The sequence below is a fragment of the Nothoprocta perdicaria genome, unplaced genomic scaffold (assembly GCF_003342845.1).
Source record: "Nothoprocta perdicaria isolate Ctin4 unplaced genomic scaffold, notPer1 scaffold_359, whole genome shotgun sequence".
Lineage (NCBI taxonomy): Eukaryota > Metazoa > Chordata > Aves > Tinamiformes > Tinamidae > Nothoprocta > Nothoprocta perdicaria.
This window is the reverse complement of record NW_020455598.1, coordinates 253040-271292: the sequence shown is the minus strand read 5'-3', so window position 1 is coordinate 271292 and position 18253 is coordinate 253040. Positions and strand designations below refer to the sequence as shown.

Below are 18253 nucleotides of genomic sequence, written 5' to 3'. Positions count from 1 at the left end.
TTTTATACTTTTTATACTTTTTATACTTTTTATACTTTTTATACTTTTTATACTTTTTATACTTTTTATACTTTTTATACTTTTTATACTTTTTAATATATTTAAATTATTTATTTATTTTATTTTGCCATTGTACCTACGCGCCAACGGTTAGATCCAAACAGGGAAGCTCTGCCTGCTGATGCCTGCAGAGGGATGAACTGGCCCCGTTTAGCACGAGCATTTAAGGCCTGATCCTCATAGCCCTGCTCTAAATCTAACGGAGGGTAAATCTCATTTGAGTGGAGTTTTCTTCCCATCTGACACCTGTTAGGTGTCCTATTAATAGAGCTCCACCAGCAGCTCTTATGTAACCACTGAGCTAGTGACATATATATATATTTTTTCTTCCATTTACTCCACATTTACTCCAGCTGGGTTTGTTTTACTAACTCACAATTCCCTTTCTGTGTTTCTGGAGTATTTCTTCCCACAGCTCCGTACATAACATGTCCTCTGCCTTTTATTTGTTCTTTTTTTTTTTAAAAAAAGCAGTAATTATTGTGAAAACACAAACTGCTTATTGCTCTGGAAATCCACGTGTTCCCCAGCTCCCTCTCTGTGCAGCTTACTCTTGCACACGTGAAGCTGTTATTTCAAGTTATTTCAAGTACTTCTAGGGTATCTTTTCACTCTCAGGCAAAAAGCCCATGAAATGCTAGTGTTGTATACTTATTTAGTTCCCCTCCTTGCTCCTCCCTCTGCCTCAGGTTTGTTAGGTGACTGCGGAGAAACTTCTCACTCCTGTCAGCTTCTTTGCACCTAAAAATTGAAATTACTTGGGGCAGTGGTTAGAAAGGAAAACAAACTGCTTGCAGTTGATGCCAACTTTGTGGGCTCCGTTTGCTTTCTCAGTGGGCCTCATTTCTTCTGAGGCCATGTCAACAGGGATATTTTTAAGCAATAACGGCCAGGAAGTCTCAGTGATAGCTTAACAGCTTAAAATAATAAATATTTTGTATTTTTGCTATTTTATGAAGTATGATTCTAAACACATGTACATAAGGGAGATATTTTTGGCTGTTTGTAAACTTCAGGTCAAAACTAACAAGTAGAGGCGATGCCTGCTTTGTTCCTGCCCTCTCGGGATAGCTCCACGTCCACATTTAAAATGAATCATCATGATTTTTTTTTTTCCTACCTTTTTCATCAAACTCTTGGGATTAGTGACTAGGAACAGTCTGGAGATCAGGCAATATCTTCCCTTCTCACATGCTCAGCATTATGTTCTTGTCTTGAGCTCTAATCTTGCCAGAATAATAGTCACAATAGTTTTCTGTGCAGGCAGGATCTGAATTGTTGATAGGAGTAAAATATGGAGCAAAAAATAAAAGGAAATATCTGGAACTCTTTTGTGCCACAGGGGGGAGTGAGCCTAATACCATTTGTGTAAAGGTCAGGATACGTGTGATATCTTAAATTTCCCAAATTCCTTTGTTTTTCCGTTCATATAAAACTAAAAAAATAACTTGAGGAAAGCTCTTAAACACAACATCCTGTAATGGACACGTTTCTGGCATAAATATTTCCTCTTGTGCTGAGCTTTCTCAATAAGGACTGTTCACTCACAAGGGCTTTCCTGTGGCTGCCCTGCTGTCCTTGCAATGTTTCATATTTTGTTTTATTCCCAGCTCTGGGGATATTATCCCATGAATTGTATCTTATTCCTGTTTTCCTGGCAAGTGACTATTGAACGCTCATTTATAGCAATGTTTCAAGCATTGGATTGCTACAAAAAGGTTGGAAAACCAAAGCCTTTGAGAGCAGAATCAAGAACTACACGTGCTGAGATGATGCCATCACCTCCTGCTTCTCCCCGTGTTTGTAGGGGGCTCTGGTTACGTGAGTTTCAAACAGGGTTTGTCTGGCCAGTATGAACGAGATGAAACTGTGAAGACCAGAGTCAAAGTCAATATTGACTTGTCCTGTCCTCGCGCCCAATTTGACTTCAGCCCTTGACTTATTTGTCCTTCAGAAGCCTTCCTGGGGATACCGAAACCTGCAATTCCATGTGTTGGGAAAGCTAGGTAGGAAAAATGCAGCAACGGGGGGTACAAGAAGGGCCTTTATCAATAACTGGGGGCACAGCTGACCTCAGCAAACTCAAGGAACGTGGTGTTTCCCACAAACTGCTCTGATGAGGCCACAGCACAGAGGATTTGTGAGCAGAAGACCCTGTGCCCCACTAATATGGCAAAGACAGTGAGGTGGCAGCTGCCATCCCTTCATCCTCCCTGATAGTAAGTGACCCCAGCCTGGCCACGTGGACACAAAGGTCTGGGTGCTTATGAGCACAGGGGTGTGAGTGGCCAGAGCCAACTTATTTTGAGATTTTTGTGAAATAAAATAATCCCTCCTGTCCCTCAGATCTCACAGGGAATTTTGTTAGGCTCGTTTTTTTGCATACTTCACTTTGCAAATTGCCCTCAACTGGGTATCGTGACCAAAATCAGTTCCAGGGGCTTATAAGGGAGGTGCCAGGATTGCTGTTCTGGCTTGAGCTCCAAAAATAATGGCATCTTCCTCTCCCCTTGGTCTGGAGGAGAGTTTGGAACCAAGCACCAAGCGGTTTTTAAAATCCTTTAGTGTATTCTTCAAATCCAGATTTGAGTTGTGTGTAAAATGGAAAGGATTCACAGCTGTATGTGAAAACACTTTTCTTGGGGAAATATAAAAATACAAAAGAGTTTTCTCCTGCAAAATACTTATTTTGCAGATATGGCTTATCAAAGCACATCCAGTATGGAGGCAAACAGCGTTCAGGGGCAATATATGAATTTTGAAAACGCTTGCAAGATGTGAGCTTAACTAGGACCAAAACTGAGAGTATTAAAGCCACTTGTAGGTTTGGATTGCGACCCGGGAGTCTGGTGTTTGGTTTGTATTTAATTCCAGCAGTCTGTTTTGGCAGCGTTTCCCTATTGTAGCCTGGCAGAACATGATCCTTGCTCTTATTCTGCTGCCAGCACTGGAAGCTTCAGCTGGAGTAGATCTTGGGTGCTGATTCGTTTCAGGTTACTCTGTGTTCGTGGTAACCTCTAATCTGTCAAACTGCGGTTATAAAAATCTCCACGACTTTGTGGAAGGAGCCAAACAGGAGCCTACAGAGCATTAGCTGTGATGAAAGCTACAGTCTGGGGGGTCTCAGCTCCAAGCTGAGACAGCAAACAATTCAAGAAACTTGTATTTGAAGCAGTCTGAACCAGGTAGAAAGGAGGGGAAGTATAATGCCAGCTTTGTAAGGACAGAGCACTCCAATGTTTAATGTTTCATAACGAAGACTTCGTGAAAAGATAGGGGAGCACCTTGGTGGCCCTCCTTAAAAGGGAGCATGTGGCCAACTGTGAAGTTTTGAATGTCAGGAGCTTATAGCTGAACTGCCCTCATGTTGGCATAATGCTGATTTTGTGTATTTGTAGAGATTGTTTCGCCGTGAAAAGCCCTTTGAGCTTTTGCCTGCATTTATTTTCTAATTCTCCAAGTCTCATAATCTTTGAAGAAATTTGCACTTGCTTCCTCACACTTTGAGGGTATTTTGGTAGAAAATAAGCTGCACATGTACAGTGCATTTTTTCCCCAGATGCATCTGGCTTTAAAAAATAAACCTGTTGTTTGTCCTTGGGATTTAGAAACATTTTTATCGGATAAACTTCTTGCGTGAAGGTTAGAAGCCAAGTGCTTCTGCTGACCTTGGATGCCACCTGCACTTGGAAACCCTGAGCTCGGGGCCAGTCGTGCCTTTTAGCTCCATGGGATGGTGCTGAGGTCCTTTCTGCAACCGTCTTGTTAAGTTGAGAGACTGATTTTGTATGAATATAGTTCACCAATTTCCCCTAGTGTCCAGGAATATGTTTTACCAGGGGAAAAAACACCCTGAGGAACCTGGATCTTCTGCTGGATGCATCCTGGCTTTTCCTTTACTGAATGACTGCTCTCCCTTGGAAAAATGAGGAAAAGGCAAAGGATTTGCTCTCTCCAGAGCAGGAGCATCCTGCTCTGTGACAACACAGATTCTTGGGCTCAGATGTGACAAATCCAAGTGAAATCTTTCAAGGCTGACATTTAATTATCATTTGAGACTTTGACAGTCATTCCCTGTTTATTCAGAGTAGATCATTCTTCCCAACTTCTGTTGTCTCTTCTTTCTTGAATCCTTGTGGACAGTGATTTTCCTTAAAGGACCAAGCAAAAAAAAAAAAGCAATTTAAAAAAAGGTTGCATGATGAAAGTAGGCAGTACATGGAATTTAAATCCTTAGGATGGTTCTGCAATTCAGTGATGTGGGATGGGGAAAGCAGTGAGTCATAACCTAGTTGCCCTCCAGTTTCAGAAGAGATTTCAGCAAAAATGGGAGGGCAGACTTGAAGAAAATCCCCCTCCAGCTTGGATGTTGCCGAGCTGACTTTTGCAAAGGGATGTTTCCCTTCATTTTGCTCGTCAGCTTTGCTCCCAAAGGATGCAAGTCGCTTCTGTGCTGCAGGATGCTCTGGCTACCGCTCAGCCTCGTATCCAGCCCTGATGAGGAGGTGTCATGAGGTTGGTTCACGTTTTCCCTTCTAATCCATAGGGATAGCGAGATAGTGGGATCCTCCTGCCGCTGGCCAGGAGAGGGAGGGAAAGCAGCAGGAAAACACTGCAGGAAAACAGCATTGCGTGAGTTTGCTGGGAGCTGATAAGGAAGCAGTGTAGGGGTTAGGGAAACTTCCCTTCGGGAGAGGAATGAAGCGCTGCAGGAGCCAGTGGCTTCGCTCTCCACTGGCATCTTATCAACAATGCATAGGTTATTATTTTTTTTCTGCCAGTGTGGTCATGATAAGAAAAAGGGTGATTTCAGACAGGCTCTCAAAACACCTTAGTAGGCGACACTGCCACTTTTATTTTTTAGGGAATGAGTTCAGCTAAGTAATCCCCTTTTTTTTTCCCTCCTTTCCTTTAAAATAAGGCTCTCTTACCAGCACAAATAGCAGGTACTCCCTTCTCGTTTAACCTAGCTGGGAAACGATGCCAGCGTTTCCACAGTGTTAAAGGCAGGATAATCAATGGAAAGAAAATTCCTTTGTTCTTTGGAACGGCTCTTTGTGCCGCTCCGTTTGAAGCGCCTCTCGCCTTGTATTTTTGCAGCATGTGATTCAGTGCTGGCCCTGCATCGCTTTGCACTTCGGCGTTTAATTTTCCCCTTGTCTGACTTTACAGAGCTGCTGTAACGTGGCAGAGAAATGCAGCAGAGTCGATAGGGGCTGTTGATACAGTTCTTGGTGTGTTGATAGCATTGAAAGAGCTCTCTAACGTCAACCTGCTGATGCTAAAGATATTTTTAATATTTATTTATTTTTAGGTTTTCCATAAATCATTTCCTCCTTTATTTTCATGTTCTAGTGTCTTTTGCAGGAGAGCTATTAAAGGAGGAATCCTTTCTAATGGAGGCTGTCTGGACCATCTGAGCAGTCACTTACTAGAGCACTTTCAGAGAAGTTTCCTTCATTATGGCCCCATCACAATCCTTCAAATCAATTCTGTGTTAGCTCTCCTTTCTCTTAATTACTCTAATTCTCTAAAAGCTACCGCCTCTCGCATGTTTTTAAATAAATGAAGCACATCTTTGGAGACCCCATATGGTCAACGGACCCATTTCCTCCGTATGGACCAAGGAAAAGGAATCTCCAAATTCCAGGGTGATGTTTGGCCTCCTGAATGCACCTTCCCTTCAGCTGCAAGGTAGCAGCTCTTTGCTCTGAAGTCTGGAGCTTGGCAAGCAGCCTGCTTTTCCACTCCCATTTATTCTCATTTTAAAGTAATTTTGTACAGCTCTAACGAGCTTTTAAGACCTCTTTGCCACAGATCTGCCTTGAATTTGCATATCAAGCCTCTCCTTTCCTTGTTTGCTATCAAAGAGTTTAGAGCAGAGCCCTGTGACTTGCAGCTTTTGATGGTGCCAGTGTCTCGCTGGGCTTTGTTTCATATTGACACTTCTATAACCCAAGGCACACTCAGCCTTTGGTTACAGATTTTGCTGCTTTTTGCTTGCTTTTTAGTTAACAGAAGCTTGGATGTTTCCATCTCCCCCAATCCTCTAACATTTTCATTTGTCTCGTAGGCTCATTGCGTGCTGCTAACCCTGGAGCAAAACCAGATCTGAAACCTGCATTAAACATTTCGGTAGGAGATGTGAATCATCTGATAAAACATAATTAAATGGAAATGCATCTCCTCTGTGGAGGTACCAGTCCTGGAACTTGTCTGCTGAAGAAGCTGATTTGAATTAACTCTTAAATAGATTAAACTTGTAGGAGTCTCTTCTTTAGAAAGTCAGAAACTAGAGGAATCTCTTTGGTTGCATTTTTTTTTTAAGACTTTTTTTATGAAGTGAATTTAGGTCACCTCAATTCCGAACAGAGGCCTGGTTGGACGAAGGGGTTAGTGAGCAGCCTTTTCTGTATTTCTTGGAAATATCTTGAAATGATCAATCTGGTGGCTTAATGCATCCCTCTCGCTGCCTCTCACTCACCCCTTTCTGAACCTTAGCTCTTGTCTTACTGTTGTTCTTGGCTTTGTTACTCTTGGATATTTTCTCTTTTTAATGTTGAACCTCAAGCAGCCTTTCTGCTTTTTAAGTATTTATTTTATATGAATTATGCGTGTTACTGTTTAATTTGTTTTCTATGAAGCTTATTCTTCCCTCGTCCTCTGGAGAATTCTCACAGCAAGTATATAGCTAGAAGGCAATAGGATCTATAGTTAAAGTAATATTTGCACTCTTAATTCCTTAATACCTGTTTGATTCAATATGTGACTAAACTAAAAAAATAAAATCTCTTCCCGCGAATCCCACTTCAGTGCTCCCAGGATCCCACTAGAGATTTAAGCTCCTACTTCAGTTTTTTCAGGTCTTCTCAATGGAAACCTTCAGGGAAAATGCAGAAGAAACGAGCTGGACGGGCTTCCTTTGGCCAAGCCTAGACCTGGGAGCCCTTCCTAAGATAGACTATGGAGAGACACAACGTTCTCAGGCGCAGCTTTGTTTGCTGATACCCAAGGTCAGGTGAACCGCTCTCCAAGAGTGTCACCCTTCCTCTCCTCCCGTGATAAGAGGAGTCTGAACCAGTGTCTCTGTTGGCAGTGTGTTAATTTAGGAAAAGTGAAGCTGCCTCTCTGATGGCTTCAGGGTTTAAAAATGAAAAATTCAAATGAAAAATCAAAAGGAAAACATTTTTCCTTTCACCTTTGAAGCTGGTGCTCTCCGCTGCTAGTAACTACTGCTCTTGGAGTAGATGCGCCAGACACTAAGGATTTTTCCATTAATTCCTAAGCTTTATTCCCCTATCCTTTACGTAGTGCTTCCTGGTTTTGGAAGCGGTGATTGCTGTGGGGTGCAGTTATTGCTGGAAGCAACCCAGAGCTGTCCAAGCTTAGCCACAAGGTGGGAACCACGAGGTGGGAGCCACGAGGTGGTTGCTCCAGAGCAGCTTGATCTTCCATGAGCTTCAGGCAGCAGCACACAGGGTCCATGCTGAAGCACATCTGCTTGTATGGGGTTAAAATCCATTATTCAGCCCAAACTCATCCTTTGTTTCGCCTTTCATGTGGGAAGCAACCGGCTGCCTCATTTGTTATTACTCGACGCATCTGATTCACTGGTGATAACTGTGGCACTGGGATTTAGGAAGAAAACTCATCTGATCCTAATTAGGCTCTTCGACAGATCCACTTCCGTGCTGAACAGCTGTGGAGGAGCTTTGGGAGCAGGCGAGTGGTGGGGATCACTGGTTTGTTTGTGCAAAGGGACCTTGGGGTCAGGTCTAGCCAGTCTGAGAGGCTCTGGCTGCGCCCCGTGGCCGGTTCCTCTGCGAGGGACTTGATCCCGGCTATTCCTGTCATCCGTCTCCTTTGATGCGTGGTCCTGTGTCTCCTTGATGGAGAACATCCATCCCTGGCACTCTGCTGCTCTCTTGCTGTGCAGGGAATTAAAACCAGCTGGGATTTCCTCCTTGCTCACTTGTCTGTTGTCATCCCCAGCTCCCAGTGCCGCCGCTCTTCAAGAATATTGTTGTCCAAGTGATTTTCCTGGATTCCAGCTTCTTGCAGAGGATAAAAGGAGGCAGAGGTGCCGCCGTGCCAGTCGTGAGGCATTTCCCCACTTTACCTTCCTTCCTGAGCTGCTCCTGGTGTTTCGGGTGCGAGCTCAGCTGGCCGCCCAGCGCCGTGCCCTGATCCTCCAGGGCTGCAGCAGATCTGGGATTTGTAGGAAAACAGGCACGGAGAACATACCCGATCCCGCATCCCAAGAGCCCCGGGCTGCAGAAGCAAACGGCACTGCCCGAGCACCACGTGCGCATCCTTCTCAGCCCTTTTTGGTTAAGCTCTGTGCTCTTTCAATTCCTCACCCCACGTGCCTTTATTGCTGTCGTTTCTTAGGGAAAGGTCGGATAGACAGAGGGCTTCCTTCTGGGAATGCAGCTTGTGAGCTCATAGCTGTGCTCCCTGCTGCAGCTTCAGCCTTCTGCCGTCACCTGTGGACTTGGACTTGCTCGGCCCTGGGATGTGGAACATTTAGGCAGCCCATAACTGTCCCCGACCTGGGAAATCTCAGCTGAGTTACAAGGTGCTAAGAGCGAAAGAGGGGGAAAAAGAAGGGAGAAAATGTTGGAGGGAGAGCAAATCATTCCTCTTCTTCCGTTCCCACGCGGCAGGTTTGAGTATGAGCAGTTTGGTGCTGTCTCCTAAGTGAATTCTGATGTGTGTTACACCTGCAAAGGGAGCTGGAGAAATATCCTGGAAATAGTTTTTACCAAAGGGTCATTGTGCCCAAAATGCAGTGTCTGAAGGGCTGGAGCCGGTGTGGATGTGATGTGGCACATGCAGAAGTGCTCCCTGGTCTGAGAGGTGACCGTGTCCTCCAAGAGCAGTGACCTCTGGACTGCCGATACTGCTGCAGGAGAAGCTCTGCAGCGGGTGGCACCTTCCACCAAAGCTGTTTTACCTCCCTTCTCTCCCTGCTTTAGGCCACAGATCCCCTCCGGCCCGAAGCGGCCATCGCTGCGTGGCGGACAACGCCAACCTGTACGTGTTTGGAGGCTACAACCCTGACTATGACGAGTCTGGAGGACCAGAGAACGAAGATTACCCGCTCTTCAGAGAGCTCTGGCGATACAACTTCGCGACGGACACTTGGCATCAGATGGGCACCGAAGGCTACATGCCCCGGGAACTGGCGTCCATGTCACGTACGTATGGAAATTCAATTCCCGGGCACCAAGCCCTGGGGCTATTTTAATCATTGTCCCTGGTGGAATGGAAAACCAGGCGAGAATGGGGAAATCTGCATCCTGCTCCCAATTCTGTAACCAAACCTGGGTTCTGAGTTGGGTTTTTATTTGTTTTTCTTTCCCTTTGCACTTGAGGCAGAGAGGAAGGAAAAAATCAAGCACAAGTGACGGTTTTGGGGTGTTTGGCTTGGTCTTTGCAAGGACGCTGCCTTTTCAAATATTAGGTGTATGTTCATTAAGGCATCTCAGAGCATCCAAAAATAGATCTCTTTGTTCACAAGCTGTTTTTAAAAAGCAGGCCTTGGTTACCATGGTGTTGAGCTTGCATTCTGCCACTTGCAGAGCATTTCAAGGCCGTAAATGCAAAGTGTGAAGCCTACAGTCTTTATCTGAACAACACTGAACACCTGCTGCCTACTCTTTTCCAGAGCAGAGTAGCTCTGTCTAACTGCACCTCAAGGCAACAAGCATCTCTGCTCTCCCTTTTTCTCTCCTAGTTGTTCTGCACGGCAACAACCTGCTCGTGTTTGGGGGCACGGGGATCCCCTTTGGGGAGAGCAACGGCAACGACGTCCACGTCTGCAACGTCAAGTACAAGAGATGGGCTCTGCTCAGCTGCCGGGGCAGGAAGCCCAATCGCATCTACGGGCAGGTACGAGGCGGGCGCCTGGCACGTGCTGCTTTTTGGTGCCCTGCAGAAGGCACCTGAGTGGTCTGCTCTCTGACAGGGACTTGAGTTGTTCTGTGTTCACATAAGGATAAGGAAAGCCAAAACTTGCTAAGAAAACGTGCATTTAAGTGAAAACAGTTAAGCTGTGTCTCTGGGACTGTTCACATCCCCCTGGTTTCTCATGCAGCTCTGTGCTTGCCAACCACGTGGGGAGGGAGGGCACTCTTCCCCTGTGCAGCTTCTGCCCTTACTGGGCTTTGACAAACAGGCCCTTGGGAGGAGAAGCCCCTGGGCTGCCCCCTCAGGGGACAGCTGCCTGCCCCATGTTCACAGCTCCAGTATTCCAGGCTGGCCATCTGATAGCTGGTTGAGAGGATTCTCCCTAGCAGTGTCCCTATAAGGTCAGCGCAGCGGACGTGCAGGCTTGGCCCTGCTGGCGTTTGAGCTCTCCAAAGACCCTGCTGCACAGATGCATCTCTTCCCAAGCCTGAAGTGCAATGGTTCCGCATGGATCAGCTGTCACCCTTCTTGGACGTGTCTCCTCTGTGGCTTTTTATTTTCTTTCTGCTCCAGTGCTAAGGATTTTGGCACCTTTTTCAGGATATTGCCCCTAATGCAGCACTGATTTATGCTTTTTCAGGAAGTCCTGTGTCTCTTGTGTTCTCCAGGACACCTTGAACTTTCTTTCTGTCCCTTTTCCCTATGCACCCTATAGAACCCTCCACTTCTAGGGAGAATCTTTGTTTATGGAGAGCCCAGAGGAGCCTCCTGGTGCATCTGCAGGCACATTGTAGGTCCCTAACTTAGCACATCAGGTCCTACCCTTGAGGAGCAGGATCAGCCTTGGTCAGAGCTCACTGGTCACTGGGGATGAGGCAGCAGCACCGAGGCTTAACCTAAGAAATCTCTCTGCTGGGTTTTAGAAGCTTTTTCTGGGATATTAATGTTACTGTGACGCTCTTCCACTGATGAGGCTTAAAGGGATGGTTAGCAAGAGAATTCTTGTGTATTAGAGTTCTTGCTCTCCTGTTAGTTCCTTTCCATTATATCCCTATGTGCTTTTTCCCTCTGCTTATTATTTCTCTTGGGAGCTCTTTCCTTCCCTGTTCCTTCTAGGTCCTCATGTTGTGACCACGGAGCTATTTTCCATTCCTGCAAATCCCCGCTGGGCTCTTTTGCGTGTCTTCTGTGCTCAGCCTTCGTGTTCCTTCTGAACACACAACTTGCAAGCTCTGGGTAGAGCTTTGCATGGAGGGTCTTACGTTGGTAGGGTAGAAATCCGCTGATGCCCTTTCTTACTGTCATCCTTCCCTCCTTCCAGGCTATGGCCATCATCAACGGCTCGCTGTACGTGTTTGGAGGAACCACAGGCTACATCTACAGTACTGACCTGCATAAACTAGACCTTAACACTCGGGAGTGGTTCCAACTGAAACCAAACAACATGTCCTGTGACATGCCGGAGGAGAGGTGAGGAGCTGCTCACAAGCAGGACAAAAAGGTCTAGTTAGCCAAGCCTGAGATGTGCCATAATTAAAAACAGTGATTGGATGGCCTGAAAAAGCATTTATTTTAGTGAATATCAGCCTGGAGTGAGAAGCTCAGGTAGCACAATAGGCTTAAAGATACTCTTAGAGTAGTATCTTTGCCTTGGAATTTTGCAAAACCATCAGTCTGGCGTTTAGAGGGATGTAGGGATGGGGCTTGAAGACGCAGGGCAGGACACTGAGCTGTGCTGTGTGATGCTGGAACAGATGGAGACCTGGGCTGGCTGGTGAGTGCCGGGAGGGGAGGAGGTTCCCATGTGGAGGAGAGAGGGTTGGGAGGTCAGACAGTCCCCTGTTGATTTCGTCTGGGGACAAATAACGCCTTGTGCTTCCACGGGGAATTTATGGTGGAATTTATTTCTTTTGAAAAGTCCTAACTTTAGGGACTGATATAACATAGCCAAGCTTGAGGTGTTGGCTTAAAACACTCAGATTTGATAGTGCTTCCAGAGAAGGCTTTTGCTGTTGCTCGTTTGCACTATTTCCTTGTGCTATTGCATGTCTGTTTTCAGGTACAGGCATGAAATCGCACATGATGGTCAGCGCATTTATATCTTGGGAGGTGGAACTTCTTGGACAGCTTATTCACTAGATAAGGTAAGGCGTTTGGAACTGTTGGGTACCTGATGGAAAGGGGAGTTTTGACTGCAAAGCTTGCCCAGCACAGACTCTTCATCTGTCAGGGGAACTTGGTAAGAAATAAGATAACTAGGAGCAGAACATTCCGTGTTTCTGTAAAAAATGATGTTATTGCAAATTTGTCGTTCAAGGCTACCACACTGATCTCCAAAAGAGCTTCGTTTCTGCAGACCTGCTATCACAGATCCCTATTAGAAAATATGTAGGATGTATTTGTCATATATCACAGTATGAGGAAGGAATATCTAAATGCAGAGAAGTGGAGGGTACAGAGTTTTATTTTTATTTTATTTTATTTTATTTTATTTTATTTTATTTTATTTTATTTTATTTTATTTTATTTTATTTTATTTTATTTTATTTTATTTTATTTTATTGTTTGGGTTTTTTTCTAAGCAGTATTCTTTTTCCTCAGCTGTGGGGCTCAAGTAACAGATTTGGAGATGAAAGCTCTAGTAACTACTGTGTTCTGAGTGTTTTCATACCTGCTTAGTCACTGACTGCGATTAGCTATGTTTTTTCTTTGACAGTCAGTAAAAAGAGGTGTTATTTATAGTGGTTCCCTTGGTCAGTGTCTAGTCTTGTCACCTCCGTAGCTGCGTGATCACGGTGCTGGGTGAGTCAGGAGGACTCATAGCTCCTCATTGTTCCCTCAGATCCACGCGTACAACCTGGAAACCAACACCTGGGAAGAAATTGCCACGAAGCCACACGAGAAAATCGGTGAGCCTGGAATTTCGTGCGTCATCTCCCGTAAGCCATCGAGTGGCTGAGATGCCTGAAGCCTTTTTGGTAGCCCTGTTGTACAGAGCGTGGTCTACCCTGGCTTCAGGACCTGTTTTTTTTGCAGCCTTTGCTGTATGAGTCTCCCTGAAACCATTAAGCTCACGGCTGCAGCTTTCCTGCCAGGCTGGAGGTGGGAGCTGGAGCCTGGGAGGATTGCAGTTCTGGCACATCTCTTCCTTCCCTACAAAGCAAATAAGAGCTAAACCTTTTGAAACAGCCAGTTGCTAAATTAGAGATGTGACCCCTAATAAACAAAGGAGGTGACTCCTCTCCATGGTTAAATGTTGAGCTATAATCCCCACTTCCCTATACACTCTACTTCTTATTCTCTCTCCTCAGGCTTCCCAGCAGCCAGAAGATGCCATAGCTGCGTTCAGATAAAAAATGGTAAGCTAAACTTCTTGAAATTTGGTACATCTCATTACACAGCTAGCAGTGACAGCCCCGCTTTTCTGGCCTGGGAGATGTTAGTCTCCACCGTGTTGACTTGACTGCAGGCCACACAGTATCTAAATCCTTCTGGAAAGAGTTTCTTGCTCATTAACTGTGCTTAAACTGCCCAGCTGTTTGTGTAAGGGATGTGTCCTCTTGCTGCTGTAGCCAAATATACTTCTGCAATGCCCAGTACTGTTGCTTTCAGAAATTGTGTGCTGTTTTGTGCAACATCCAGCTGCAAAAAATGCTTTAATGTAAATTGTTGTCCATTTTAGCCAGGAGTGTCTGTGATGCTTTGCAACTTGATAATTGCAGCTGGTTGCAAGCTAATGAGCAGGTATGAACGGGGCTCCTGCTGCAGCTTTGGGACTAATTGGCCAGTTTTACCTCTGCTGTGAAAAGCAAGATGGGGCCAAGTCCTGGAAACTGAATTCTTTAGGGACAGGGTCATTTAGGGCTTTCCTGAATAGGTTGTCCGGTTCATCATGGAGTAAATCTGAGATCTACGATCCGAGGACTGGCTTTTTGTGTGTGTTAGGAGCTGCCTGGAGCTTAGTAGAGTCTTTTATTCTCTTTGAGCCTCCAAATGCTCTTCCTACACATTGCTTGCCTGGCTATGTTGAAAGTGCAGATTAGAGTGGACTGTGCCCATAAAATCCATGTTTGATTGGCCACAGTTTTGATCTTTCCTCAGATAAGTTTGGATCTGAGACCCTTGGGCCTGAAAATAGGAGAATCTACTCAAAGCCAGATATTTCTGATCCCAGGTTATGTAGGGCTTAATGCATCTTCTTAAAGCAAGAACCTTAACTGCTTCTTGAAGCTCTGGGCTGCCGAAACTGCCCTAGTGATGCTGGGCAGGCCACGATGGGTGGGCATGGGCAGGAGGACAACCTCTTTGACGTTGATTTGGGAGGTAGAGAGGTGCATTGAGTGGGCGTTGACCCTGGAACCATCCTAGAAAAGGCATTCTCTGACTTGAGTCGAGCACATTCCATAATTCCTGAACGGAATTCAGGAATTTTACTGGTTCATTTTACTGGACCGCTAAGAGTGCTGACTTTCCTCTTCCCTACAGATGTGTTCGTGTGCGGGGGCTATAACGGAGAAGTGATCCTGGGGGATGTTTGGAAGCTCAATCTGCAGACGTTCCAGTGGGTGAAGCTCCCGGCTGCCATGCCCGAGCCCGTGTATTTCCACTGCGCTGCTGTCACCCCGGTAAGCACCTTGCTCTCCTTCCTACCTAGCTCAAGTTCAACCCATCACACCAAACATCCTCTTGGCGCTCCAGCGTTTGCGTGGGCTGCGAACAGAGCTGAACTGATGTTACCAAGGAGCTGAGCTCGACTCAGCTGGGTGCAGCTGCTCGGGGGAGGCTGAGGGCTGCTCTGAGGCTGCTGCTCTGGCCTTCACCCCTGCTGCACTGCGGAGCTGCAGCATGTGCACCACGTCCCACGCACCAAGAGCCCCGATGCTGCCCTTAGATGCATTAAATTCAACAAGCAATTCCGTGTGCGAGCAGCGATAGCTGTTTGCAAAAGAAAGAAGCATGCAAAAGTGATCCCGAGTAACTTCTTGTTGTGGGTTTGACTCCCCAGAGAACAGCCAGGGTGGAAAACATTAGCAAAGGAAGCAGTATTTTCTCCTTGGAAAAGGAGAGAACAGGAGAAAACAGAAAACACTATTTTCTCCATCAATAGCATCCTGCTATTGCTGCTGCTTTTTGCAGTCACTGGAAATTCAGGAGGAAGAGTGTGTGCTGTGACTTCAGCCTCCTTTAGCAGCGCGACAGGACAGTGCTACCGCTGGCATATCTCGCTGGGAGGCAATTTCCTAGGAATGCAGCTCTTCCCAGGAAACCACGAGCCTGATACGCGCCTTCCCCAAGGAGGAGGCATGTTTTTAATTTAGAAATATATATTACTTTTAGCTTAAAACCCCAGTGCGGGTCTAGAATAATCAATTAACACTTTGCCCTGCTCCTAAAGCATTCCTTGGGCTGGAGCTCATGGGACAAAGCCTGGTTGCCTCCATGGGAGGTTTCCCTGGCACTGATGCTCTTCCCCTTTTCCCACCCAGGCCGGCTGTATGTACGTCCACGGAGGGGTGGTCAACATCCACGAAAACAAACGGACTGGCTCCCTGTTCAAAATGTGGCTGGTGGTGCCCAGCCTGCTGGAACTGTCCTGGGAGAAGCTCCTGGAGTATTTCCCGCATCTAGCAACTCTCTCCAGATCGCAGCTCTTGCACCTTGGACTCACACAGGGACTTGTGGAGCGGCTAAAATGAGAACGGCTCCCACGTCTGCCCGAGAAGCACTACGGCCAAGAGCCCTGCCTGCCCCCGTCCCCTATTTATGGATACCGAGGATGGTCTTGCTAGGAAGATGGAGGAACCTGCTCAACGCCTTATTCAGCAAATACATTGATGCCTTTCTAGAAAATTTTATTTTCGGTTGTTGGAAATCTGCGTTTTATTTATGGATATCTAAAGGGCGCCGTTAATGACAGCTGCTGTCCGGGACAAATCCATGCCATCCAACCATTAAACTGCCGTCAGCACCTGCTTGCAACTTCATTGGGAGGGAGGGAGGGAAGCTTAGGGAATGCCTGAGCTCACGGAGCATCCAACTTGTTATTCCATAGGTTGTGTCTAACCGAGAGGAGGTTCCGTGCGGAGCAACAGCCACTCTGTCCTTTTGCTTCGGATGCCGTTCGAACCCCTTTAACATCCAGCTGAGCTCAGCCTAAACGAGGACTCCTGCTGCTCGGGGCGGCCTTGCATGCGTTTCGGGCGAGCCTCCCGTCCTCTCGGAGCCTCCGGAGCGGCCGGGCCGCCTGGCCTCTTTGCCCTCTCTGCTCCTCCCCTTTTCATATTGAAAGGTTTGCTTGGAAGACTCGTTAAAAGATGCCACTTAACGGACTACTGTGTAGTTTGCTGTGGGTGGTGAGGGCCGGCGGGGAGGTTTTGCTTGTCTTTTTTAACCCTTTCTGCCCACGTTGCACTCGGAAAGAGCTAAGAGGGAAACTCAGCCCTTTAAAGCAGCCTTTAACCTGCGCTGAGTGGCACCCCGTGCTTGGGTATGAGCCACCACACCAGGTGCTTGTCCTCTGTGGTCTTCAAGGTGTTTCCGCAAGCTTCTGGATTCCCTCCTTTCCATGCTTCATGCCTTGGATTTTCTCCAGGGAGCATCTTGTTCCTTTGGGGAGTGCCTTGTTGCATGTGGTTTCACTCCGTTTTTGTGGGGTTTTCTGATCTTCCGGATATTAACGGAGTGCTCATCCCAGGAAATACAGCATCAGAAAAGCAGGGAGGGAATCTCCATCCCTCTTCATCCCTACACGTGCAGGAGAGGAAGGGGCATCTCCTGCTCTCTGTTCTTGCTCTCATTAGCTCAGGAGAACACAGGTTGAACTCCAGGCATCTCCACCAGCCTGGCGTCAGGTTTGTGCAAACCCTTTTCCTTCAAAACTCGTTTTTAAGTGCCTTTTTTTTTTCTCCATTAGCTTTTCCTAACGCTTCCCCTCGCATCCTTTAAGGCAAGCATTAGATGCTGGCTTTTTAGTGACTTTTATATTTGTGTTCTAATAAACCATAGCGTTGAATTCACGGTGAATTCCCGTCCATCCTGGGGCGCTCGCAGCCCTGCCCAGTCGCAGTGTTCCCACTTGTCCCTAATGTTGGACTTCCCCAGTGTTTGGCGGTGGCTTTTTGTTGTATTTTTATTGTAATCTTGCTGCTTTTTCGATCAAGGCCCAGCAAAATAAAGGTTGGCCGTCCCGCTCAAGCGCATCCTCCGCTGCCTCAGGACGCTGCTGCCGCTCCTAGGTCCGCGTTGAACCCCGTCTTTGCATCGCTCCCTTCTGCTGGAAGCTCTTGGGGGTCCCGTGGGGCTGATCGGCCTCCTGCCCGGCCTCCTTCTGGCCTTAACAGCGCTCACGTTGCCTGTTGGAGGCCGAGTGTCCCCACCACGTCATTGCCTTGGGCGCCTCTTCCCAAACGGGCTCCATAGTCCGTGTGCTGGTTCTCCTGCTTCCCACCTTCGGCTGGGTGGGCTCCCCGCTGAAGGCCCCGTCAAACCCATCTCATCCTGCAGCTCGGAGCCACCAGCTGCCTTGAGCCTGGCCTTCCTCCGCTGGCCTTCCCCAGTCATCCTCGGGGGGCTGCATGGGCTGCAATGCTGCTCCGGGGTTAGGACAGCTCAAAGGGAGGAGGAACAGGGATGGTTTCTGGCCCTTCCTATCGGCTCCTGTTTAATTCCCACCTCACTTCGGCAGAGGTGGGACGGGACCAGGTCTTGGGGAAGTCCCTGCCTCCCTCCTCCTCTTCCTCACTGCCCTCTCGACCAGCTGAGCTGCAGGAGAACCTGCTAAGAACTTCTTGCACCCCCCTGTGTCTCGTGCTATCTTTTTTTCCTGCTTGTTAATTAAATCACGTTATCTCCAGCCCCGAGCTGTTGAGTCTCTAGCGCTGCCGTCGGCCGCCCCTGGACAGGGCCACCGGCGCGTTCCCAGCCACGGCGCCGGCCGCGACAGCCCGTCCGCATTGGAATCCCTGACCGTCCTCTCCTTGCTGCTGGTTGGGACAAAGTGCAGCCCCGGGGAGCTAGGGAAGGGATCAGGAGCTCTGCTGGCCTGGGTTTGGGGGTCCCACACGGCTTTTTGGTGGGGTTTTCCTTTTGGGGGTTTAATGCTCTGCCCAATAAATGTGCCCAACGCACCTGCTTGGACCTCTAACCTCACCCTGGCTGCCCTGTATGTTTTGCCACCTTGTGTCCCGTGCTCTGGGTGTCCCTGCTCGAGCAGGAAGGTTGGGCTAGATGATCTCTAGAGGTCCCTTCCAACCTCAACCATCCTGGGATTCTGTGCCCTGGG

General features: G+C 47.3%; 1 protein-coding gene across 1 annotated transcript in view; it reads left to right on the top strand.

The window, feature by feature from the left end:
• KLHDC10 (kelch domain containing 10) overlaps positions 1–16881 on the top strand; it is an 18334-nt gene extending 1453 nt beyond the window's left edge. The window contains exons 2-9 of the mRNA XM_026044320.1: positions 9039–9260; positions 9800–9954; positions 11294–11442; positions 12032–12116; positions 12815–12881; positions 13284–13331; positions 14458–14597; positions 15459–16881. Of these exons, the coding sequence (XP_025900105.1) occupies positions 9215–9260; positions 9800–9954; positions 11294–11442; positions 12032–12116; positions 12815–12881; positions 13284–13331; positions 14458–14597; positions 15459–15668 (900 nt within the window). The 5' untranslated portion in view covers positions 9039–9214 and the 3' untranslated portion in view covers positions 15669–16881. The remainder of the gene's footprint in view (positions 1–9038; positions 9261–9799; positions 9955–11293; positions 11443–12031; positions 12117–12814; positions 12882–13283; positions 13332–14457; positions 14598–15458) is intronic.
• Positions 16882–18253: the final 1372 nt, after the last annotated feature.